The sequence below is a fragment of the Osmerus eperlanus genome, chromosome 7 (genome assembly GCF_963692335.1).
Source record: "Osmerus eperlanus chromosome 7, fOsmEpe2.1, whole genome shotgun sequence".
Lineage (NCBI taxonomy): Eukaryota > Metazoa > Chordata > Actinopteri > Osmeriformes > Osmeridae > Osmerus > Osmerus eperlanus.
In genome coordinates this window covers 5,149,976-5,175,755 of record NC_085024.1, presented here as the reverse complement: position 1 = coordinate 5,175,755, position 25,780 = coordinate 5,149,976, and the positions used below count along the sequence as shown (strand labels likewise).

At 43.7% G+C, this 25,780-nt stretch overlaps 4 protein-coding genes across 6 annotated transcripts in view; 1 reads left to right on the top strand and 3 right to left on the bottom strand.

Annotated features, from left to right (window-relative positions):
- The window catches only part of LOC134024195 (protein 4.1-like), a 29,900-nt gene extending 24,004 nt beyond the window's left edge, over positions 1-5,896 (bottom strand). Inside the window, exon 1 of one of the 2 annotated variants that reach the window (XM_062466702.1) lies at positions 5,724-5,896. Coding sequence is in view for 1 of the 2 variants with exons in the window: in XM_062466701.1 (XP_062322685.1) it covers positions 5,039-5,093 (55 nt within the window). In the remaining variant the exon portion in view is untranslated. Of the gene's footprint in view, positions 1-5,038; positions 5,277-5,723 lie in introns of those variants that run through there. The other variant, XM_062466701.1, reaches the window with a different exon arrangement.
- A 9,023-nt stretch (positions 5,897-14,919) lies between these two features.
- Positions 14,920-19,254, top strand: LOC134024192 (potassium channel subfamily K member 5-like). Its single transcript, XM_062466690.1, has 5 exons — positions 14,920-15,278; positions 15,975-16,086; positions 16,311-16,477; positions 16,659-16,827; positions 17,970-19,254. Exons 1-5 carry the CDS (start codon positions 15,090-15,092, stop codon positions 18,701-18,703), a joined length of 1,371 nt encoding a protein of 456 aa, XP_062322674.1. The 5' UTR covers positions 14,920-15,089; the 3' UTR covers positions 18,704-19,254.
- An 87-nt stretch (positions 19,255-19,341) lies between these two features.
- LOC134024193 (serum paraoxonase/arylesterase 2-like) lies at positions 19,342-22,637 on the bottom strand. 2 transcript variants are annotated; one of them, XM_062466691.1, is made up of 9 exons: positions 22,492-22,637; positions 22,340-22,410; positions 21,990-22,045; positions 21,646-21,808; positions 21,041-21,176; positions 20,747-20,947; positions 20,546-20,627; positions 20,230-20,361; positions 19,342-19,503 (listed from the first exon to the last, which is right to left on the bottom strand). In XM_062466691.1, exons 1-9 carry the CDS (start codon positions 22,563-22,565, stop codon positions 19,342-19,344), a joined length of 1,077 nt encoding a protein of 358 aa, XP_062322675.1. In that variant the 5' UTR covers positions 22,566-22,637. The 2 variants fall into 2 exon arrangements, with proteins under 2 accessions (XP_062322675.1, XP_062322676.1); XM_062466692.1 differs by lacking the exon at positions 20,230-20,361.
- Positions 22,638-22,728: 91 nt separating this feature from the next.
- On the bottom strand, positions 22,729-25,496 carry LOC134024194 (serum paraoxonase/arylesterase 2-like). The gene is made up of 9 exons (XM_062466693.1): positions 25,212-25,496; positions 24,835-24,905; positions 24,578-24,633; positions 24,291-24,453; positions 24,075-24,201; positions 23,717-23,917; positions 23,540-23,621; positions 23,289-23,417; positions 22,729-23,203 (listed from the first exon to the last, which is right to left on the bottom strand). Exons 1-9 carry the CDS (start codon positions 25,286-25,288, stop codon positions 23,042-23,044), a joined length of 1,068 nt encoding a protein of 355 aa, XP_062322677.1. The 5' UTR covers positions 25,289-25,496; the 3' UTR covers positions 22,729-23,041.
- Positions 25,497-25,780: the final 284 nt, after the last annotated feature.

Below are 25,780 nucleotides of genomic sequence, written 5' to 3'. Positions count from 1 at the left end.
CACACCTCTCTGCGAGACACGTCTACGGGTCGTGACGCCCATCTGGAAAACGACATCGCTCTGAACACAGAGCCAGAAATAACATCCCAAAAATAAACCGGGTCACTAAGACGATCACAGAGATGCAGTTGGCAATTTCACCTCAAAGCCCCATTGACTCACAGCATACATACGTGTTAATGATGTGCAATAAGAAACTGTTGTAGTCTCTAAATAAGAGTGCTGCTGAGAATGAATCCATTTAAGATGAAACCACCTCCAGACTACATGCTCTCTGAAAACACACACACACACACACAGTTATGAGAATGGATGCCACTTTACCACACAATGGCTTCTCCTGTTGTGAATCCTCATGTCGAGGCGGCCCTCTAGGGCCAAGCTCGCGGCCGTGCTTATCAGAGTCTCATTAAAACTCAGTCACACAAAGAGGCCATTCTTCTCTGAGGCTGACGAGGAGTACAGCCAATATCATCATCATCATCCTACCTCCACTCCACCATCCATCCCACGCCCAGTCCAGCCGAGCTGCCAATCTGACGATTCAGGATAACTGGGCAGTGATCATTTGGAATTGCCATTCTCGGGACAGCAGAGATTCTCAAAAAGACTTGACTACAAGAGCACAACGGCGTCCATTTCACATGGGTTGATTTGAGGCATCACTAACGTCTGGGCATGAATGATTAACCCACTTGCTAACGCTCCGGTTCACAGCCAGGTTAAGACCTGGTATTCATCTGGTATTCACCGCTAACTGTCGTAAGGTATCTAGCCGTGAGCTATTACTGATGACAATTCAGATAATTGCAGTGCATTTTGCAGGAAATGACTTGCCAGGCTTCGTACTGTCGAACCAAACGGCCTACTCATTCGATAATGAACAGCTTCGGCACAGACGTGACTGGTAGCAACAACATGTGAGCGCTTGTTGTTGTTTTTTAATCGAGAGGGAGGGAGACAACATTAGCATGGCGTTTATTCATGATGAGCGTCTAGTCTGGTCTGGCAGGGCCGGATTGTAGTTCTCTCACACTCCTCCGAATGTGGTTCACGTCTAGCCCTACATACGGTTGGGGGAGGGGTGGAGGCAGGCTAGACAGGGTGGCAGGCAGGCCCAACCTCCAGATGCACAGGCCTGGGGGCTGGAGCCTGGAGGGTACAGCCCCCATACACTTCCCTCAAACACTATAGGAACAGCAGGGAAGTAAGAGGGGGGAGGGGAGTGTGTGGGGGGGGGGGGGAGACCCACAGAGACCCAAATCCTCTTCAGCCCTCCCATTGTTTATATCCAGTGACCAATAACTGTGCTGAACACTATAACTAATCCTGTGCACCCATCCCCCCACACCACCACCCCACTCCGCCGCCCCCCCCCCCCCCCCCCCCCCGCCACCCCCATAGACCAGTTCCATGGGTCACCACACACGTGCACGCGCCCCCCCCCCACACACACACACTTGCGTGTCCGCACACACACACACACAAAGTACGCCTCAGTGCTCTGGGGCTCCTCTGGGTCTTTTAATGCACCGTCATCTCAACGCTGACTGTCAGGAAACAGACGAGCCCGCTAATGGACCAGCTGAGCTCGTGTCTGCTGCCTCCTCCATTTTGTGCTCACGGTCTAACATCTCCAGCTCGGACCAGCTGAGCAGCGCTGACCCGCCACCGTGACTGATTAAGACGGCGAGCCGACTGACGGCCCCCCCCACCCCCCCCCCCCCCACCATCCAAATGGGAAAGATGGAGAGGGAAAAGATAAACAAGTGACGCCTGTAAACACACCGGGAAGCAGCTTCCCTGTTGTAACCAAGTCAAGAGTCCCCCAAAAGTAGAGACGTCACAGAAAAACAAAACAAGCCACCCAGATACGCTTCTCGCTATGCGCTACTAAAGCACCCCCTGGACCGTAGCGACACCTCCTCGTGGGGGACCATCTCGTTAGCGGTGATCGACTGCTGCGCGACGCCCTTCCAGAAAACAGCACGCTCCCTGGAGCTGCTGGATCAGGTGCAGGCCAGATGCTCCTTCGCGCAAGAGATCGAGACGGGGAGAAAAACGACGCCAAAGGCACACAGGAAGCGGACCTCAGAAGTGTTTACTTATCTGGGCTTGTCGGGGCCCATGCCAGTCCGCTTATACATCAGCCTACTTGATAATGTGTGTGCGTTCCCTGAGGTAGGTCGTTGTAACGGCATGCCAGTGCGTGTCAGCATGTGTGTTGCGATGGTTGGGCAGAGGAAGATAGAGCTTGCATGGGGGGAGCTATAAATAGCCATGCGTTGCAAGATGCTGTGGACTCATTAATTGCCTTTACACAGGCTAGATGACGTCTATTTCTGTTCAGTCGCGCGCGCACACACACACACACACACAAAAGCCGTACGAGTGTCCCAAAACATGTACGGGGCCGATCACGCGCACATAACTCGACACGGTTTCACCTTTTAGGAAATTGTAGATGAAACAGATGCTTCCCGGGCGCTGAGAGCAAGTTAGGGATTTAGAAAAGAGTTTCCCATTAATTAGGTCTCTTGCGAGATTATCTCTCTCTCTCATCTCTCTCTCTCTCGCTCTCATCTCTCTCTCTCTCTCTCTCTCTCTCTCTCTCTCTCTCTCTCTCTCTCTCTCTCTCTCTCTCTCTCTCTCTCTCTCTCTCTCTCTCTCTCTCTCTCTCTCTCTCTCTCTCTCTCTCTCTCTCTCTCTCTCTCTCTCTCTCTCTCTCTCTCTCTCTCTCTCTCTCTCTCTCTCTCTCTCTCTCTCTCTCTCTCTCTCTCTCTCTCTCTCTCTCTCTCTCTCTCTCTCTCTCTCTGTGTGTGTGTGCGAGGGAAGCTGGCAGCCGCAGCATGGCGATCAGCTGTGCTGATTCATGCTTTATTCCAAGTCACACCTACTTGGCCTCGTCAACAGAAACATGCTGAGCGCCAGAATGTCAGTCCGCTGACCACGTGGTCGCTCACGTCTCTCGGGGACGGAGGCACAACCACGCGCGTCTTCGCAAACAGTTATGAGTCATAAGCCCTCCTCCACAGCCCTCCTCCACAGCCCTCATCCACAGCCCTCATCCACAGCCCTCCTCCACAGCCCTCCTCCACAGCCCTCCTCCACAGCCCTCCTCCACAGCCCTCTCCGCGCAGCTCGCTCGGTTCGCTGTGCCGCGCAGAGCACGACTGGGAGTGTGGCTCCAAGCGCGAGTGCCCTCGACTAGAGGACTCCCGTTAAGAGGGGAAATCCTCTGCTTCTCTAGCGCCGCAGAGAACCGAACCGCCCGTATGCACCGCGGAGCGTCTGTGAAAATTAATGAAAACTACCACTTAGAAATGTGCAAGGAGCTTATATTGCCTTTGTGTACAGCTCACATAAACACTCACACAAACACACACATAAACACACAGCCACAGACAAGTGTCCTGGTCATCAGTGAAAGCCTCGATTATCCAAGACCAGGTTTCAAGCTAATCAATATGGGCAGATGGCAGTTCTGGTGTTGTAACCTGAACTGTCAAGGGATGGGAATGGAGTACGCTGATTGATTGACTGTGGTTGCCTTGAGAGCAGTCCTAAATCAATTTCCACCAGAACCTCAGCCAAAGCCAATTGATCGTACAGCTTTTTCTGTCTACTGGCGTACGTTAATGTGGATCAGAGTATCTGATAACATTGGTAATTATCCATTTTTGTAACTCGATATCATGAACCTGACGGAACAAAACATGTACCGCACACAGTTGCATTTCCTATTTCATAAGGTCCTGATCAGAGAGAAAGTTCCATTTTAAATCTGGTCTTTTCTGTCTACTGGCATACAGTAATGTGGATGAGAAAATCGGAAAACATTGGATAGGATCCATTTTTGTCACTCGATATCATGAACCTGACGAAGAACCAAAACATGCACTGCGCACTTGCTGTTTCTCGGTTCTGATGAAACACTTCCATTTGAAATCTGTCCTGAAGTGTTGTTTCCATAAAGCTGTGCCTGCAGCTTTATGAACCATTAAAGACTCTTACAGCAGATCAATGCACCCTGCTCTCCCTCCCCACAGGAAAGAGCAATTAACTTCCTTTAAGAGGACGGCATTTCCTATTTGCACTTGTCAACACAACACAACAACGTAGTGAGTACGCTAATGCAGCATAACTCCCAAAAGAGGATTAACACCAGCTCCAGGGCCCTCGTCGACCTCGCCCTCATACGACCGCGCCAACAACATCCTCCAACATCACCCCGGCAGCTCATTGGTGAAGGAAAGTCCCGGTGGGCTCTTCCTGATGGATAGGCCACACCCAGGACCCCACACCAGTCACGCGCTCTGGGGCTGAGCCCCTCTCCCGTTTACATCGAGGTGATATCTCGTCATCTCAAAAACTCTCCCTCTCCACTCTCTAATGCGCTCCCTCGCTCGCTCCCTCCCTCCCTTCCACGTCATGTTTTCAGCCCTTCATAAAAGATTATCTTCCTATATATATCCACTGCCAGTATCAATGGACTCCCAGCTTAGTGGATGAGCCCCCTGCCAGTGTGTGAGGGGGAAGCACACACCCAGGCCACCCTACAGCAAATATGTATTTGTTCTTAACATATCCCCTCCTATCGGAGCTCAAGCGCAAGTCAAGTCAACTGGAAGGAACGGAAAAAGGGCAAATAAAAGTGGTCCGGTAGGTTTTAGTGAAAAATGCGGAGCACTTCTTCGAAAAAGACATTTGCACTCGCTCATAGAGAGCTGGGGTGGTGAGTCCACTTAGTTTAGAGAAACAAAAGACCCCAAGTAGAGGTCAGGTGAGATACAGCAGAGGTCTGCTGCTGAATGGGAGCAGGCTAACATGCTCACGCACACCTGGGGGAGCTTGGCTAAGCAGGATCATGCATCGGGCTCTTTTTCACAACTAAATCTCATCTCCATTACTAACACCAAAGCCTTTTATTTTATTTTTGTTCAATCATAAAGCTACATATATCCTATGTAATAGAAACACGTTCAGTATATTAAAAAGAATATAGAGCTAAATCTCCAGAAGAGAAATGAGACTTCACCGCGAGGGGTTATAAAAAGCTGATTATTCCGAGTCGCGCAATGGCCACTGATCATTAGTCATGGGATCCTTTCTGGGAAAGGACTTGGCAAGTGTTGGCAAGTACCATTATCAAAGTTCCAATTCCACTCCTGAAGAAGAAATTGTATCTGGTTAGTATATTCAGAAATTCCTGGTCAAATCTACTTCCCATCTAAAGTGGCTTACAAACGGTCACCCCTAGGATATCACAGGACACGAGTGCTCTGCTGAAGTGCTATCAGCCAATTTAAATGCCCTAGCGTGCGCAGCTCATCCTTATCCCCCATTCATTCTTTTCCGTAAATAAGTCGCGCACATGTTTTCAAAGTGAGACTCGCTAATACATGCAGCGCTCGACCACACAGTGTTTTTTTATATATATTCTTCAATGTCTTGAAGAAACATTTTGGTGGTGGCAAAAAAAAAACACGCAACATAGAAAACCACACATTACATCAAATACAACACGCGGTCTTATGTTCCTGCAGGAAAATGAGTCCAAAACACAGATTTATTGACGGTGGGATTTGATCGTTTCGTGCGGTCTAGTCTGCCCCTAGGAATTAAATAATGGACCACTCAATGTATAAAAAAATGGCGCCGAATGTTTAAAACAAATAAACATCAACTTCAACAAGACAAAATACATTCTTAATTGTGCTTACCTATATCACAATTATCATCAATGGAGAATTATGAATCCCAATATCCAACTCAATCTATTATTCCGTACATTCAATGGAGAAACAATGTTGCAGATCGACACATGCTTTGCTTTGTTGTTCTTTAGGTGTTCGATGCTCGTAAAGGGGTGGAGTCATTCAGAGAGCGGACGAGTTACTTGGCCTCATGCACCAATTACACGGTTCGGTTAAGCCCTCTAAGCCAATCGGAAAAGTCGGAGAAGACATTAAATGTGCATTGAGGAACGGAGTAGCCTCCCGATCCAGTTCTACATAAAATGTTCTGATTGGTACATGGCCATGTATTACTCACTGAAACGATGTGGAAAGCATGCCACAATTATCTCACAATTACCTTTCTCGAATGGGTGGCCGAGAATGATGGCTCACGGATAAAGTGGAAATATGCAGCAACTTTGCAACTGGGCTGGGCTGTCAAACAAGCACGAAGGCTGATACAAATCAACTTTCAAATTATGGTTTGTAATCGACCAGTTATTTCCTTTTGACTTCCATCGATTTCCCGTTCCCACAGAGAAGCGGTGAATCTAGCCTCTACATCCTCCCTACAGCCTCAATTAATCATCCCAAAATAATTTAATTTGTGGCCCAATCCATTACACTTCAAATCTGCAGCATGCGGTGCCCATGGGTCTCATGCTGCTGCTACCAGAGAGTACGTTCCAAAAACAGTAGGGAAGCAACAGGGGTGCAAATGGCCCCATAACCCCTTTTAGACAACGCCCTAGTGCTTTCCTACACACAGCCAGAGATAGGCACGTCCCTTAACTCCTCACTCTGGTGCATGGGAGATACTGATTGACACATTGGAATAGCTATCAGGTCCAGCCATTCCACACAAGGGTCCCATTGGAGAGTACAATGGTCTCACCCAAGGAGGTGTCACAGCGCTCATTTGTTCTCCTCAACCCCACCACAAACACACACACCACTACCAAGCTGTCTTTAGGGGGGACGGCACGGTCCCCGCCCATCTGCCTGACCCCATTAGTGCCATACGGCTCATGGAGAAGCTGGGGTAGGGGGCTGGGGCGGGGGGCTTGGGGTTCATTATTTTCCACAGAAACACGGGGGGCTCCTTACCATCACCTTTGTCTCGTGACCAAGTTCACGGGCAAGACCGCATCAAAGTTGAAAATCGAACAGAAGCTACACAATGACCAGTGCCCTTCAAAAGGTTTCCTTATGCCGTTTCAGAATAAATAAATACAAATTTGGAATGATAATTTAACCCAAAAACCTCTGGAAACAGAGCTTTGCTAAACTGTTCCCTCAATACACAAAGTAACAAGGGGCACGGTCAAACACGCAGATGGAATGTGTGAACTAGGTGGCTGGGAGCTTTTTGTTGTCCCCCTGATGGAGAAGGGGAGTGGTCGGAACCACCCAGAACCCTCCCTCCATACTCCAGTTGCCTAGGAACCCCTCCCTTGCCTGGTCTCCCAGTCCCTGATGCAGGGAGCAGGTGTTGAGCTAGACCTCTGTGAGGGAGGAGCCACACCACTACACAAGGTCCCCAAGAGACAGCGACAGACTACAACCCCGCACTCAGACGGCACAACAGACGGAACGCCCGCTCACTTCAAGACAAGTCAACCCTCTCGCACGACTGACATGCTAGGTGTGCCTCCTCTTTCACTCTCTCTCTCTCTCCGGCAGATACACATACGCAAACCACCACTGCACTCCAGCTGAACACATGGAGTGCGTTTGTTTTGCCTGTCTTTATCCCTCCCTGGCTCTGTCGCTGATTATATAACCCCCCACTTCCCCACCCCTCCCTCCCTCCCTCCACCTGAATCCTGTGCCTTTTTCTTGCTCGTGCTCTACTCCGTGTTGTATCTGGGCAGATGTACAGTATCATGCCTCGTTCTGCCTGCCACTGCACGTCTTATGTAAAACAACATGTGCAGCTATGAACATGCAGTATGAACGCAACACCGCTGCGTATGACCGCGGGCAAGTTTTAGGGCGGGTGGGGGGGGGGGGTGGCGGAGGGCTTTATTTGTGCTGAGGGTCTAAGCTCTAAAAAGCACTGGCGGGATAGATGTTGGGGCTGCATTAATATTCATAGCACACCATTATGGTTTAAAGTATTTATGAACCAGGAATGGTCTATGTTTCTTCCATTCTTCCGGCAGACAGCTATGTGGGACCTCCCCTCTCACTCCCAAGTTTGGGTCCTTCCATCCAAAGACACTCTGGTTGTATGTAAGATGTCTCCATTATTCCTAACATCTTATCTCCTTGCTCCCTTCTCTAAATCCTCTCTGTTGCAATGAGGATGAGCCAAGAAATAGAAAGTGCGCACCGCTGCTACACGACGGCAGGTCGAATTGCGGTGTTATACTTGACTGTGACTATGCTGGTAATTAGCACGAATAGAAAGTCTGGGACTGAATTGAGACGGCCCTCTTCACAAAGAGGAAGGAATCGTGTTCTAACCCTTTTATATCCACAATGTAGGCTGCACATCTATTTATGCTCTTGTCCCATGTCAATCCCGAAATCGGAGGGTACGTAATCAGCATGTGGAATCCTTGAGTGTGTACCGCCACCTGGTGGTCAAATGGAGCATTGTCGTTATACATGAGGTATAATCCAGGATTACAAGCAGGGTGGTCTTCTGGTGACTGTGAAATAATGAGCTGTCAGAACTACTATGTAGCATAACTTAAATCTTCAAATAGGTTCGCTTTGATATGGAGGGAAAGAAACAGTATGAGACAGAAAGAAAAGAGAAAAAGAAAGAAAGACAGACAGAAAAAGAATAAGGAAAGAGAGGGGTAGAGCAGGAGAGAGGGGTGGAGAGGGAGAGGAGAGGAAGAGCAAGAAGGGAACCCCGCCTCGTTGCAGCAGTGCGCACTGGGATAGCGAGTGTTTAGGAGAGATAAAGGTCATTTTCCGTCACAAGGCCTCCGATAGATGTGCCACTCCTCCTTGTTTTGGCAGTGCGAGTTTACCAGTGGGGGCGCGCCAGAAAACCACAACCCATCACACAGCAGTTGTATAAAGTAGTAAATAAAATAGCATGCTGTCTTCGAATGTAAAATCGTGTAAAGAGTCATGTTTCTTCTCATTCCTGGTCTTTCTCTCGTGCTGTCCGTGAGCTTTAAATCTCCTTGGCTATAACCCAAACAACTGGTGTTATAGGTCCCTCCTAGTCTGGGAAACAGTCACATGGGATAACAGACTAGGCTAGACTCTCTATGTGAACGGCATGTTGTGAGTAAGAGCAGGGCTTTGCCTACTAGACACTATAGCAGGTGCATGCCCCGAGATACCAAGCGAACCTGAAAACATTCAGGACAGAACTGAATGTCTGAGATCTGGAGGGCAGAGCAGAGACAGAGTCATTCAACTTTGACTCTGGAGAATGCTGACATCCAGTATCTCCCTTGAGTCTTTTCATTAGTATGCATAACATTCAGAGGAAAACCAAAAAAAGCACACACACTCAGGATAGACAGCTATGCTTGGAATCTCCACTGCTATACAGAAGAACTTCACATTACACTAGCAGCACAACAAATTCTGTTAGCAGACGTAGCAACATGGCATACTCACCAAATGTCCACACAGGAAGGCATCACAAAAGGGCATCCCAGCCACGATGAGGCACACCAACCAGATGCAGGGAGGAGAGAAAGTCAGATATTTAATCAGGTCAAATATGAACTTGGTCAATAATATCACCATTAAATTGTTAATCCTTTGTTGAAATGATTTGTGCAGTTAGTCATGAGCCAGAAGTAATGCGAGAGGCCATAACAGATGGTGACTGGGAACAGTAGCACAGCACTGTTTAGTGCAAGGCCAGGCTAATACACGAGCAGTCAGCAGTCACACTCACACATACAACAAAATCACATCTATTACTAAAATCCAAAGTTAAGGTGATGTTTTCCATAGGTCACGAGTAGCAACGCTCGTGAGAAGGATTGGAGGGCTCGAAAAACACCTGTACATTTGCACATACTTGAATGTAGTATCTTAGCGACAAAAGTCGTGTTCAATAAGAATGACGTATAGTCTACCTGAAAAGTGCCATAAAGACAGGTTCAATAAACAGTGAGCGTTCGACTATGAAATGTCCAACATTCACCCAACAATTTCATTTACAATAAAAATCGCCTTGACAGAAATGTCTACGCCGTACAGTTTACCAATTTCGTTTTTTTAGTAATTACAGCGACCGACATACGAATGTCCCTGTTGCAGTTTGACATAATAAATGGAGCACAGCGCACGTTGAACTTCGAACGAACTGTAACTGAAGAAAATAAATAACACGACTGTTGCAGCAAAGATAGGAAATAATTGACAAATGTAAAAGCAATCAATGTTACCTGAGATTTGTGTCCTGTACAAGTATCAAACGGCATAACTCCGGTGGTTCCTGACACAAGTTAAAGCGTATTGATCTGAGGTTTCCAGTGACGCTTGTATCGCAATGACGAAGCACTTCAGCGCAGCAAAGGGTGGATGCCCCTGCGGACTAGGTGCTCAAAAAACAATTCTCCTCCGAAAGCTCAGAGAAGTATTATGCCTGCATGCTTCCAGGGGAAACTATAGAGCGGGAGAATAACAGCAAGGCAGGAATACTTGAATACACCGACGTCTTTTCTGTCTTCCTCGTTACTGTGTTAATGTTTACCTGAGTTCTTTGATAGCAGGTGTATGAATCACATGTTTGGAATGTGTGGTCAAAAAAAGCTTTGTTCTGATGGTCTTCGTGCCAGTCTAAACTCGCTGGCATCTGTTCTGTTATCCCCCACTATTGGAACATTAACCCGAATCTTAACGGAACATGCTGATTCTTCATATTTTAGACTGCTTGCACTGGTATTATAATAATAGCCCATAAAAAGTATCTCAAACGAAATTGCACGAAAGGCCATGGGCTATGTCCCTCCTCAATGCTGTCTCTTATGAGTAACAGCATTGCTCTGGCCTGGCTGAGCTCACAGCTGGAGGGAACATGAACAGCTGATGATGTCAGAGCATCTGTCTGTAGAATTACTTAAAACCAAGTGGCTTGTTTCCAAGCATCCAAAAATAAACAGCAAGGACAACTTAACAGCACTATACATGTGACCTGAACCCCAAATAAATCTATTATTGGGACCAATTTTCCACTTACCAACCCCTCTTTTTCAGGACACATTGTCTTATGTCTTAAAGGTTTTACCAGTGAGTCTACACATTAGCATGCAATCATGGAGCTATTTGCCCAGGAGCATAGGCCTAACACATCACAGTTGACACCCAGTTGAATGAGACAACCTCTTTCCCACTATCATGTTTAGCAGAAAAGATACACCCAATGTGTAGATTAGCTTTACACAGCTGGCCAGCCCAAACACACACACAGTCACACACACAGATAAAAGCAACCGTCGCTACACTAACACACATACACTAACACACATTTACACACACATGCAAACACCAACACACATTTACATGCAAACAGCAACACACAGACACTGCACACATTAAAGCACAAAAAACACAAGAGTACTTGTGTCAGCATCAAAGGACCTCAATTTTTGTGAATTCCCTGGGGACAAAGTGACATGTTCATTCATCTGAGCAGCATGTCATTCAGTGGGAGCAGCGAAAGTGAAGAATATAATAGGCTATAAAGTAAATAAGTAAATATAATATATAATTTATTCATATATTTAAATTCATCAAGTGATGCAATTTTAACTATATACATACATATAAATAAATACGTATTTACTCTATCTATAGTTGGGTGTGCTTTGCCTTCGGCAAGGGCACAACCTTTGTTCTCTCACATATATATTATTGGGTGTGCTTTGCCTTCGGCAAGGGCACAACCTTTGTTCTCTCACATATATATTATTTATTATTGTTTATTTTCGCCCCCCTAAGGATCAGTCAATATTTGGACTACATACACAACGGCGGTGTCAAAAGGTTTGTCTTGTTAGCGATTGCGTTGGTTGTATTTTATTTACGTTCCGTTGCATGGTTTAAGTAGAAATTGCGTTTTTGTGGTGAAAAGTGAAGCTAACGGTGGCTAATTTGCTAGCCACAGTCACTGACGTTACTAACGTCACTACGTCACGAAAACACGTGTGACTACCTGTAGCAGAACATTCGTTTCGCATCTGTTAACTTGGGGGATAGCTAGGCTAACTATAGCTTTACTGCAAGGCAGCTGCAGAAACGCCACAAGCAAAGAGGCCAGGGTGATAACTATTTACTCATTTTACTTTGTGATGTGAAACACAATTATGAAATCTAATGTACAATATTAGCTGATATTATTAAGGAAGTAGGCCCACATCTACTTTCGGAAACGGTAGTCTACTATTTCACTGAAGCATTAGCATGACATTAGCCTCTGTTGCCCGGGCAACACATACTACAGTGGTCTATGATGCATCTGTTTTCAATCGTTAAAATAAACATTCCTCACAAATACATTTTCGTTGTAGGATTTATTATGACATTACATTACAAGTAAACGATTTGTGGGTGAAATTATCATTACCTGTGGTTTCAAACCAGTGTAGCTCACTGCAACGCTGTAGCTTAAGTGAGACACACTACAAAAACATCTACACTACACAGCTGTTTAGGAAGTCAAACGGCGACAGAACATGTTTATGGAAGCAAATCGTTACCAAAATTCAAATGCAAATGCATTTCCAGAAATGCATTTGCATTTTAAGAATGTGGCTGCGTTATTTGACTCATAAATGAAATTGGTAATCAATCATCCTATTTGCATTTTAATTTTCTTCTTCAAGAGTGCTCAATCTTTCACTTAATTAAAATGAAAAATAAATAGACATTTGAGATTTAATTTTCAAAACATGTAACTCATGTGGCGAAAAGTGAAGCTAACGGTGGCTAACTTGCTAGCCACAGTCAATGACGCTACTTACGTCACTAACGTCACGAAAACTCGCGTGACTACCTCTAGCAGAACATTAGTTTAGCTGCTCTTTAACTTCTGGGAGATAGCTAAGCTAACTGCTTTACTGCAAGGCAGCTGCAGAAACGCCACAAGCAAAGAGGCCAGGGTGATAACTATTTACTAATTTTACTTTGTGATATGACACACAATTGTGACGTGTAATGTACAATATAAGCTGATTTTATTAAGGAAGTACATCTACTTTCGGAAACAGTAGTCTACTATGTCACTGAAGTATTAGCATCATGACATTAGCCTCTGTTGCCCGGGCAACACATACTACAGTGGTCTATGATGCATCTGTTTTCAATCGTTAAAATAAACATTCCTCACAAATACATTTTCGTTGTAGGATTTATTATGACATTACATTACAAGTAAACAATTTGTGGGTGAAATTATCATGACCTGTGGTTTCAAACCAGTGTTGCTCACTGAAACGCAGTAGCCTACACGAGACACAGCTGTTTAGGAAGTCAAACGGCGACAGAACATGTTCGGCACTCTCCTTACTTAAATCAAAAATCTATCTAACTACTATCCTTAACTTCATTGCCACAGCCTAAACTGTGTCAATCTGTTCATGAAAATAATTAATTTCAGCCTAAACCGTACAACGGAACGTTAAATCGAATTCAACCAACGCAATCGCTACCAAGATGAACACAGCAGTAGTCTAGTACTACTGTACTGTAGTAGTAGAATTTACCGGGGCAGCTTCTCCACACAGGGCTATCGCATTTTGCGTTGTTACTGACTGATCGCTACAGTACCAGTGAGCTTTTTATGAATGAGCGATTTTCCACTAAATAAATGGCAAGCTTATTTACGTTTTTGGGGGCATATATTTTCAGTTAGCAGATGGTACTGTTTGAATCACGATTCCATCTTCTACTGCCGGTAACGTCGTAGAATAATCTTCAAAGGGGGTTCTTTATTAATGAATGAATGCAATATGAGTAGGCTAAATGCCTGAAAATATCACGAGAAGGGAAAACTTAAAAAGGACGTTTAAGTCATAGAGATTAGGTCAATTTTTACACCGGTCTGCCAAATTTATTCGTTTTGATTCAGCTATGAGGCTGCCTCTTGCAGGGGAAATGAGAAGACATCATATTTAATTCTACACTTCACTCGTATTTTCAGTTGTAAACGAGCAGCACAAAAAAAATGCTTTTAAATCTATGTAATCTTTATAAATAATAAGTATGCATTTTTATATAAAATATACAGAAATATCAGTTGTAAAAATGTCATTCAAAAACGGACCCCTGTGCAACCGACGCAAGCAAGCACACCCTACAATTTCCCCAGAAATTGTACCCTCTCTAGTTCAAATTGTATGAGCTATTTAACCCTTGTGTTATCTTCGGGTCGTTCTGACCCATCAGTCATTGTGACCCACCGTCGTATTGCGACAACTTTACCGCATACAAAAACAAAGTGAAGCATTTTCTTTTAACCGTTGGGCTGTCTCAGACCCCCCACATTGCGAAGGTTAAAAGAAAATTATTTTTATTTGGTTTTGTATTGGGTAAAATTGGGTAAACACAACGATGGTTCGTTATGAACCTTTGGGTCATGTGACCCGAAGGCAGCACGAGGGTTAAAGAGACCTCATTTGAACGTTAAAAACCGATATGGCGTTACCTATAAAAAGTTACCTGACGTGTTGCCTATCCTTTGCGTGTCCTTAACCCTCGTGCTGCCTTCGGGTCACATGACCCAAAGGTTCATAACGAACCATCGTTGTGTTTACCCAATTTTACCCAATACAAAAACAAATAAAAATAATTTTCTTTTAACCTTCGCAATGTGGGGGGTCTGAGACAGCCCAACGGTTAACCCTTGTGCTGCCTTCGGGTCACATGACCCAAAGGTTCATAACGAACCACCGTTGTGTTTACCCAATTTTACCCAATACAAAAACAAATAAAAATTATTTTCTTTTAACCATTGTAATGTGGGGGGTCTGAGACAGCCCGACAGTTAAAAGAAAATGCTTCACTTTGTTTTTGTATGCGGTAAAGTTGTCGCAATACGACGGTGGGTCACAATGACTGATGGGTCAGAATGACCCGAAGATAACACAAGGGTTAAATTGTTTTGAGTTGAGTTGGGTACCTCACCTCAAGAGTTAAAATGTGTACCCTATTAAATGTAACCCAAGCATCTCCGTTCAGACATTACAACCATCACTTGTGACTGCAGATTGATCCCACAGGACCAGGAAGGAAAAAGTTAGAATGTTGGCGTTGGCATGCAAGCTTTGTGTTCCGTAGAGTTGACGAACTGTGCTGTCTTGAGAGAGCTCGTCGGACTGGTGTGAATTCTAGTGTGAAATAGATGGTTTGATTGTAGTTGTTGCTATGGCTGATGATAAAGGACCTTTTCTCACGTCTTGTATCATTTTTTACCTATCGATTGGAGCAGCGCTGTTTCAAATACTGGAGCAACCGAATTGGGAATTGGCCACGTTGGAATATAAGAACGAGAAGGACAGAATTCTTAACAAATATCGGTGCTTACGAAAAGAAGACTTGGACGAAATTTTTGGGGTAAACGTCCATTCCACATCATCTATGTTTTGTTGTGATAGTTTCATTGTTGCCTATTTGACAATGTGTTCGACCGACACTGGAAATTGAATATGGTCTTGCAGTATCACTAAACGACAGTTTCCTGTTATGGTTGTTCTCATTAAAAAAATTCCAAGACTTCCCGGAGAACCCTGAGGATAAGGTTCCTTCTTTGGGTTGATCAGGGTGTATGAAATGTGGGTGAAAAGATATAACAGCAGAAGTATTAACATACTGAACATAAATTGAGTAGCCATTAAGCATTTACTTCTCTAAAAATACAAGTAAGGGCATGCTGTGTCCTTCCTTGGTTGGTCACAGTATGGAATGGTAAAAAAAAGTTGAATCGGTTCAAGCAAGGTATTGGCCCTTTGAAAATGAATTCTAAATCGACTTGAAATTCTAATTAAAATTAAGAGCTAAATCTTAGTCTTACAAGTTAAACATGTCAGGTCAGTTTAATAGAACACAACTAACAGGAAGTGAGACAGTTTGCCACATGCCCAGGCAGTCATAGTTTGAGTGTTTTTGGGGTGTGTACACTCTCAGAGCACTAAAGGGAGGCTGTAGATGTATATATTAAAATGGTGTGTGTTTTCTTTAAACTCAGGTGTGAGATCACAATAATCAAGTAACTAAAAGTAAAACCCAACTCATCCAAACTCTTCTATATAGGTTGTGTCCCAAGCTGCTGGACAAGGTGTGACCATCACTGGGGAAAAGGACTACAAGAACTGGGACTGGGGCAACTCTGTCATCTTTGCTGCCACCATCATCACAACCATAGGTGGACAATTTCAATGAACTGGTGTTGTCGAAATTGGTCTTCTCGTGACGATATTGTAGGGAGTCTGCATTCGGGAATCATTTTATCCACTCAAACATTTGATAAATGGATATATGTGTGTGTAAAATAAATTACAATGATTTCCCATACTGACGCAATGAGTGTTTTGTATTAAGTGACCGTCAAGGCAGGGATGAAGTTTGTCGTCACATTTCTGGTTGCAGGTTATGGAAATGTGGCTCCCAAGACGGATGGTGGCCGTGTGTTCTGCATCCTGTATGGCCTCTTTGGGATCCCTCTGTGTCTCACCTGGATCAGTGAGCTGGGCTCCTTCTTTGGAAACCGAGCCAAGCGCCTGAGCCAGGTTCTGATCCGTAAAGGCCAGAGCGTGGTAAGAAGGCCAGGAATTGTATTTTGAGGGGAATCAGAATGCCTGTGAATAAGTACATTGTAAGGTTTTTCATTTCCCCTGGTATGAATTACCGGTATATTTGTTTAAATCTTAATTAAAGCGTTAACATTATTCAGATGTTGTATTGTTGTTTCAGATTTCTTTTATTCATCTTTTACAGAAAATGGTTCAGATTACATGCACAATGGTTTTCCTTCTCTGGGGACTTCTGTTTCATCTGGTGCTCCCCCCACTGGTCTTCAGGAACTTTGAGGGCTGGACCTACCTGGAGGGGCTGTACTTCTCCTTTATCACCCTCACCACTGTCGGCTTTGGGGACTATGTAGCAGGTATGCGATTTTATAGATTGTAATAAAAAATGGTCAAATTCAAACGTAATATGTATGTAACTGAATGCACTTAACTTTTTGTGTTCCTTGAGGGCTATTTACGGTATGTGTCCATCTTGATACATTAAAAACAGACCAAATATAGGATAAAATATAGCTGCAAGCAGCAATGACGGATTCCTTCTCAAGATTGCGGACCATTTGAAAAATAAACATGGTCGAGAAATGTATCCCACAGATCCCACTGAGATTAATTGGCAATTTTACGTTCATTTTTGTAGTTTTTCACAAATGATCCTTGTACAGAAAAATACATCAATTGGACATTGAGTTCCTCAGACTTTATTGTTTCCCATGAGCAATAAGACATGCAATACCAAGTTTCAGATATTTATTTTGAAAAGGACAACTTTGTGGCATGGTCTAGCGCCACCTATGCCCATATCGGGCCCATGCTTTCTTATAAGTGTAAGCCTAATCTTTAGTTTGTGGGCCAAAGCAGGAGTAAAACTTACCAAGCTGTGTTTGGTTGATGAAACTTCATGGTTCTGGAGAAGAATGCTTTCTGTTAGCAGTAGCATTAACTGTGGCTAAACTAGCCACAGAATGTTTTCTTAACAGAGTCAGCCCATTCTTGCCAGAAAGCCTTGGATCTGAGTGTGTGGCCTAAAGCTCGCTCAAGTGTGTCAATTATGTCAGTGAGAGTTTGGAGCGCACACATAATGTAAAGGAAGGAAGAGTGGAATGAGCAGATTCCACTAGCATTTAGTCGAGTTTGGAAACATTTTCATTGTACAGAAATATACAAGATGGTGGCCGTTATGGGTTCTTGAGGCTTTTTTGTTCCCCTTGAAAAATAAGGCAGGTATACCAATTGTCAGGCATTTTGGACTTATGGGGCGAAGGGAAAATCACGTGCGGGCCATTGGTGGTGTGGTAGTTACTTTCTCATAGCCTGTAGAATCAATGTGCCAAATTCAAACAAATTTCAAGTATGAGATTTTGAGTTATTGGGCACTTGAGAGCTACTAGAATAATTATAATAATAAAACCAACAATTCTAATAGGATTTCTTGTGACGGACAAATCCTAATAATGATGACATTATTAAAATATGATGCATGTCCCTCTTCCTCAACCAGGTGTCAATCCAAGCATTGACTACCCCAGGCTATACCGGGTGGGTGTGGAGTTATGGATGTACATGGGTCTAGCCTGGCTCTCTCTGTTCTTTAGCTGGAACGTCCATATGGTAGTGGAGGTCCACAAGGTCTTTAAGAAGAGGAGGCAGAGACACCGGCTCCCTCCGGACCAACGGCACCACCCCGAAAAGGACAAACAAGTCGCCCCCCTACAACGGCCCATGGCCATCGACATCTTCAACTTCCTGTCTGAGAGGGAAGCGGAGGACTACAGCACGGTTATCAAGAAGATTGGCGTCGTGGCCAGGAGGAAGGTGATTCCCGAGGAGGTGGTGGGGCGCTCCAAGAGCTGCAGTGACCTCCTGGAGATATGCACCCTGGAACACTCCCCTCGGCAGAGACGCCGCTTCAGCATCGGTGAACCCGTGTTCGTCCGGCCCCCGGAGTCCCTCGGAAATTCCTTCGCGATGGAGCAGGAGGAGGAGCCTTTGCTTCCTCAGGAGGACTACAGAGATCCGGTGCCCGAGGAGAAACTTCCGGATAAGGTCACCACAGGGGAAGAGGGTGGCTGTGTAGACGACCCGAACGAGACCCCCTGTCCTGCCAACTCTCGACACACCTCCAGCACCAGCACAGAAGAGAGCGTCCGGCACCCTAGGGGTGGCTCTACCAGGTTTACCATATCCAAGGTAGTGATGGGGGATGGGAGAGAGGACAATGACGAGAACGGGTGACGCTGGTTATGATCTTGAATGACGCAGGACAGTTTCCGTTTCAGATTTCCATTCATCCATCATCTTTCGCTTGTCCGGGGGTCGGGTCGCGGGGGCAGCAACCTAAGCAGGGAGGCCCAGACTTTCCTCTCCCCGGGCCACTTCCACCAGCTCTTCCTGGGGGACCCCGAGGCGTTCCCAGGCCAGCCGAGAGACATAGATTCCGTTTCAGATTTTGTGCGTCAAATTTTTTCCTACTAAAAAAACAGCAGCTTTGCTACCTCGATAAGCACATACCTGACGGGTATTCAGCACCGTTGAAACAATGAGCCTCCTATTGAGTTGGCTGTTTTCTTGTAGCTCTCCAAGCTTATTTTCTCTTTAAATTGTTATGACACAATTGGAGGATTCTAAAAGTAAGTGCACTACATCGTTTACATTTTCATATACACTGTTCTCAAACTGTGCGTTTGATTCTACAGAAGTCTCATCTCTTACTGTATGAAATCAATGCTTTGTTATAACAAATGTAATGTTTCCAAACAATAAAATACAATGGTATGTCTTTTTAATATGTCCATTCGTCTCAGCGTTATAGCAATTATGTCAACATTGCATGTTTGTCAAACTGCTTCATCAAGTTTGAATTCAAAGGGGCACTACTTCAGGTCACAGCAGAGTGCTTTGTGGTAGACCGTCCCGATGAGAAGCTTCCCTCCATAGGGGGCAGCTACAGAGGAGCCCATGATCACATGTCCATCGTCAGCGTAAACTTGGGTCACTATCGGCTTCTCCGAGAGAATATTCTGAATCCGAATGACCTGCAGGAAATATGAACAAAACCAAATAAATAACCTGATATACAGTAATGCATGTGGAAGGAATATTGATGCCTGCAAAGTGGGAAAAATGTATTGAGTTTATATGCAGATGCAGAAAAATGTCTGATGATAGTGTAGTTGTGAGAACTTCTCTCCATCAATGTTTGGAAAGAGCTGTATTGATACATCCTTCTGATTCATGAGGGCCAATACTTAAATAATCAATCATTGAAGGGCACTGTATCTTTGTGATTTTTTTATTTTCTTTCCGTAGATAAGTTTTAAAAGGTTTTTCACACTACATTGTGTGCATTGTCATTTGGATCGTTAAGTGCAAATCTAAAAGGTGCTCTGAAGGGACATTCTTTCTCTCAGCAATTTAAGTTTGAATCTCAGAAGTTTACGGTTGGGTATAAAAGGGAAGGCAGACCATTGTTCTTTTCTTTTACGACTGCTGCTTGTTCTACCAAGAGGTCCCTCCAGATTTACATTTTCTTTGTCCCCTCAGACGCCTTGACTATGACGTATTTCCTTCTCTCACGCTTTCTTTGTCTGTCCCCTGTCTAAACTTGATCTTATTATTGCACAGTCGGACAGGAAACAAGCATCTACTTTATAACCTGTTGGCCTCAACATTTGTGCTTAATGTAACCTCACATTGTTCATTCTATTAAACCCATGTTCAACGATTATTCGCACCAGGTCAGAGTAGAAACATACACTGACCTCAGATCCAGGTGGATCGTCAAGGTCCACGGTATTTTTTAGCTTTGCTCCATTCGGGTGACAGCCCAGCCATAAATCACCCGTGTCATAATCCACCTCAATGTTGTCACAGAGGGACCCCACAGCTACAGACTGTAAAAGACATCAGAAAAAGTGAGTGAAATACAGCTCTTTAATGGAGAATAATCATTGGCCCAATTTCACAGACATGGATTAAGCCGAGTCCTAAAGCAAGAGAAAAATTCAATTAAGATCTCCAATGAAACTGTTTTTAATCTAGGGCTGTAATAATATAATCCCTAATCTAATAAATTACCTTTACATAAACCAAGTCTTCCCCTCTGCGCCTCTCAAAAACCTCAACGTCATGGTCCAAAATATCTGAAACATATAGATACCTGCAACAAATAAGCATATACATTTTGTTTTTGCACACTATTGGGAATGAGCTCAATACATTTTGAAAAAATGAAACAAAAGTTACATCTAATAAAATGTTATCAAAACAAAAAGTGACCTCTTATCTGGTGAAATGTTGATGCCATTTGCAGACAGAAAGCCATCCCCAACTACTTTCACCTCTTGAGGACTGTAATAAATGACATTACACCAAGGCAGGCCGAGGACAACAGTCAGCATGTGTAACAGTTCGTTGGGAAAAGAGTGATCATTTGTAGCATAGAAGCTCTCTGGTCCCACAGCAACTATGTCATTTACACTGACAGAGAGGAAAAATGAGGGGGAAACAAAGTATTTAGTCAAACAAAAACAAAACACCTCTGGATTATGGGCCATAAGAGATTAGACGTACCTATGAAGAAGTTCATGCCTAATCGTTTTCAGGTGCACAATTGCATTTTCTTCCTCAACAAACCGAAAGATATCTACCTGGCTGTCACCAATCAGCTGATTAGGGTGATTGACGACAAACAGGGACACAGATTTATCTGTAAAAACAAAACGTTGACACTTAAAGGTCTGCTCGCTGTGCTTTTCCCTGGTGTATGGAAGAGGTGCAGCTCTGAATTCAGCACATTTATTCCATGATACATGGAAACTGGAGTTTAATATAAGTGATTTGGAGAAACAACAGCGAAATTAGAGAGTACCGATAATGATTTCCCACAGGTTCTGGTTTGGTGTGCATAATATAGTACATACTTCTACATGACTATATGTGTTCATGCTACATTAGGATTGCTACTCAATTTCGTATTACTTTGTGCAATGACCAAGGAATTCTATGAACCCAAAACCCTACAGACTCCAATATAATCTGATCAGGAATGTGGAGATTTAGGGCAACCTCCAATTTGTAATCTACAGAATTGTTGTGCTGAGTTCTCCCCTTTGAGTTTGGTTGTCTTCGATTCCAAATCACCAATATCTTTATTGTAACTATTGTACGTGTTTTACCGGTTTCATCAGTGAAGATGCTGATGCCATGGGGGTTGAAGGAGTCGCGGTCTAGATCTCCTTTGATTTGCAGTTCCACAGGGGTCAGTCTGGGATCTAGCAAGTCCAGGGTGTAGATCTTTCCTGGCCCTTCCGATTGTGGCAAACCAGGATAGTTCAGACCCTGGGTGGAAAGGATTGGACAAGTGAGGCAACTGCAGCAGTGGATTTCGCACAAATGTAAAACTGGAAAATCACCATGCTACAACTAATTAATGCTTAAAGATGTGTGCTTGTGAACACATTAACAATTAACATTATTTACTACTAGCTTTCACCCAGGCAGATCCATAGGAATGACTTACTGTGCTTATGATAGCCAGTCCATCTCTGAGAATACTGAGGTCTTCTGAACCATAGTCTATACAATGAGAGCAGATTCCACATTACCAAGTATACACTAAAAACCCTGCAGATTTGTAGGCTGTCTGAAGCCAAATATGATGTTACCTGTTGATATGTGGCATACATTACTATCTTAATTTCTTGGACTTTAGACTGCATATTTTGCAACTCATAACTACACACCATAATTTCTCAATTTATTATGAATATTACATACCATCTGAACATGACATCAGTAGTCTTACTCACTTCCGTTACAAAAGTGAACCGTTTTCAACATTCATTCTACATGTATCAAATATGTACATACCAATATGCTTCAACAGTTGACAATTGGGAAGGTGTTTTTGTGGAATTTCTCTTGAGTAAAGGCTCATTTCCCTGCAAAGGAAACCAACATAATATAATTCTGAAGTAAAAGGTGATAACGTGTGACATGTAAACATGTGAAACGTAACTTACATCAGTTTAAAAATACGTTGTCCAATTATTACTGCAAAAGCAGCAACACAAACTGCCACCAAAAGCCGATTCATAGCTGTGAAGACTTCCAAGCAACCCCTGGTCAAAGATTACACGAGGTAAACAGGAGGCGTGGCTTCTATTTAAAAGTTCATGGGTGCTGAGCCAAAGTAGGCGCTGTTTCACCAAACACCACATTACTGCTTTTAAAATGACTGGACTGAAGGTAACACAGCAAGGATTTATTAATTTATTATCTATTATCAGTTTCACATTGAGCAGAAAATTAGTTTCACATTCAGGTTCCATAAGCATTCCTATAACCAATTTAAAAAACTACGTTCAAAATTGTTATCACTGTGCATGAGAACTCTAAAAGGCACTTAGTATACTGTTGGGTCATAGACATTGCATCAGTACCAGTTATTTCCCCTAATAAGGCTTTGAGAGAAGGGAAGTGGAATAAAAGGAGGCATTTCAGTTGTTGTTCTAAACATAGTTCTGTTAGATGCATCTCTTCTCTGTTGAGTCTTCTGGATACTTCTACGGGCTAATCCAGGTCACAGCAGAGTGCTTTGTGGTAGACCGTCCCGATGAGAAGCTTCCCTCCATAGGGGGCAGCTACAGAGGAGCCCATGATCACATGTCCATCGTCAGCGTAAACTTGGGTCACTATCGGCTTCTCAGAGTGAATGCTCTGGATTCTTATCACCTGTGCAAAAATTTTAAATACAACATTAAGGTAATGTGATGTCAAAAACATGCTGCAGTTGTAGGTGACCGGTCTGTGCACCAACCTCTGATCCAGGAGGGTTTTCTGGATCGTTCAGAAAGAACCTCCAGGCGTTGGGGTGGCAGCCCAACCACAGATCACCAGTTTCTGGGTCAACCTCCACATTGTCACAAAGGGAGCCAACAGCTACAGTCTAGTGGCATAACATGATTACAAGTCTTTACATGGTGTCCAGAGATGCGATTCTTCAGCTGATTTCCAACTGTTCATTTCATCATGCAATGACTACACAGTTTCTGTTTTTCCTACATTTACCTTGACAGGGACCAAAGCATTGCTTTCCAGTTTTTCCAAAACATGCACATTGTGGTCCATTAGATCTACAACATAAATGTGTCTGCAAGAAAAAAGGTGTTTCACATTAACAACATCACAAACCTTAAATGTTATTATATTCCACAGAGCGTAGCTCGAGAAATACAGTGGACCTACTTTTTGTCTGGTGAAATGTTGATGCCATTGGCTGAGTAATATCCATCTGCCACCACAGTGACCTGGTCAGGACTGTAGTAAACCACATTACACCAGGGCTGGTCAAGCAAAGGCTCCAGCTGTTTCAAATTGGAATCCGTAAAATAGCGGTCATTGGTGGCATAGAAGCTCTCCACTCCCACAGCAATAATGTCATTTACGCTGAAAGAACAGAACAGATTTCATGTAAATGTTGTAATTTTGTGGTCAAACTGGTTAGTCAACACCTGTGACGTGTGTGTGTGTGTGTGTGTGTGTGCGTGACGTGTGTGACGTGTGTGTGTGTGTGGGGGGGGGGTGGTGGTACCTGCCTACCTACCTGTGGAGAAGGTCATGCTTGATGGTTTTCACATGCACAATGGAGTTCTCCTCTTCAACGAACCGGAAGATCTCCACTTGGCTTTTATGCTGAGGGTGGTTGACAACAAATATGTATACCTTGTCATCTGAAAAGTGAACGAGAAATTGGGTTTACACAAAACTCTAGATTAGAAAGAAATTCAAAGAATACGTTCCAATCACATTTTCTTTCTACCATTGTCTGTGTACGTGCTGATTCCATGTGGGTTGAAGGAGTCGAAATCAAAGCCTCTGTCCATACGCAGCTCCACTGGTTTGATCCGAGAGTCCTGCAGATCAAGAGTGTATATCTTCCCAGGGCCATCTGAGTAAGATGGCATTCCAGGAAACTTCAGTCCCTGGTAATTCAATAAAAGTTCAATGTTAGAAAAGACACTTAGCTAGACTTACTGGTAAGTAATACAAATACTAACATCTATGGTACAACCAAAATGTTGCAAAGATTAAAACTCTGAAACTCACAGTGCTAATGATGGCAAGTCCATTTGGAAGTATTGTGATGTCCTCTGATCCATACTCTATAAAACAAGTCATTGCTGAATTACAGTTCACAAGAGGTGTATGGGTAAACTTAAGGTGTTCTATTGATACATTATATTTGCGTTCATGTCTCGCAGTGCAGTCACGATTTTTCATTTCAATCGCAAAATAAGCTTTCAATTATTCTTATCTCATTCCACCCATTAACCGCATAGTCTGTGGCTTTGTGCATTTCTTACCAAGGCTTTTGATTGGACGACAGTTTTGGAGGTGTTTTGGGATTAGATCTCTGGAAGCAAGACATCTTTTTCTGCAACATGATTAAAGATTAATACCCATGCGTTAAAACTGCGGAACCCCATAGCAATGCTATGTCCAATGTGCACGAAAGCATTGCACACTGCTTGCAAGAAGACGTGCTCTGACTAGTCTTTGCAGTCAACAAACGACGGTATTAGCAGACGTAACCAACCTAGCGTATAACTCAAGTGACACAAACTCAGCGGAACGTAAATCGTTTAGTAGCTAGGTGCATGAAATCACAAACAAGTTTAATTTACCTTTCTAACGATTAGCATGTTAACCAATTTGCTAAGAAGAGAGGACCAATACAAACCTCAGATTGATAATTCTTTCTCCCAAAAAAATTGCAAAGGCTGCTATACAAATCGATAATATGACCAACTTCCCCATGTTGATAACCTAGAGTAACAAACTTGAGTGAAAAAAGGAAATGCGAATCGGTTCACGAATCTGATCACTCGTTTTATCCTCCAGTTGAAGCCGGCATTTATTCCTGCGTCATCCAAATATGATTACCCAGTTCCCTCAACAGCTGTTCAAGAGTTGAAAAGATTCGGTGTACCAATGGAATGCGTGCCCTTTGTAAAGACGGGACAGGTTATTTCCGGAGACACCCTTGGATCATTTTTGGCCCCCTATATAACATTTTGTGCGTTCAGTCATGGTCCTGTTAAATTTTCATTGATTCATATCCAGATGCTTTGATACAATAGCATTGTCCTGTTGAGATATTAAAAGAAAGTAGGCATCAACATGAAAAAGTATAGACATGCAATATCATAATTTCTGCCTTTGTTATCGATTAAAATGCCCTTTGAAAAACGTAAATCTGGTGACTGAAAACACAGACATGCAAGGAAGGGATAACAAAAAGACAACATG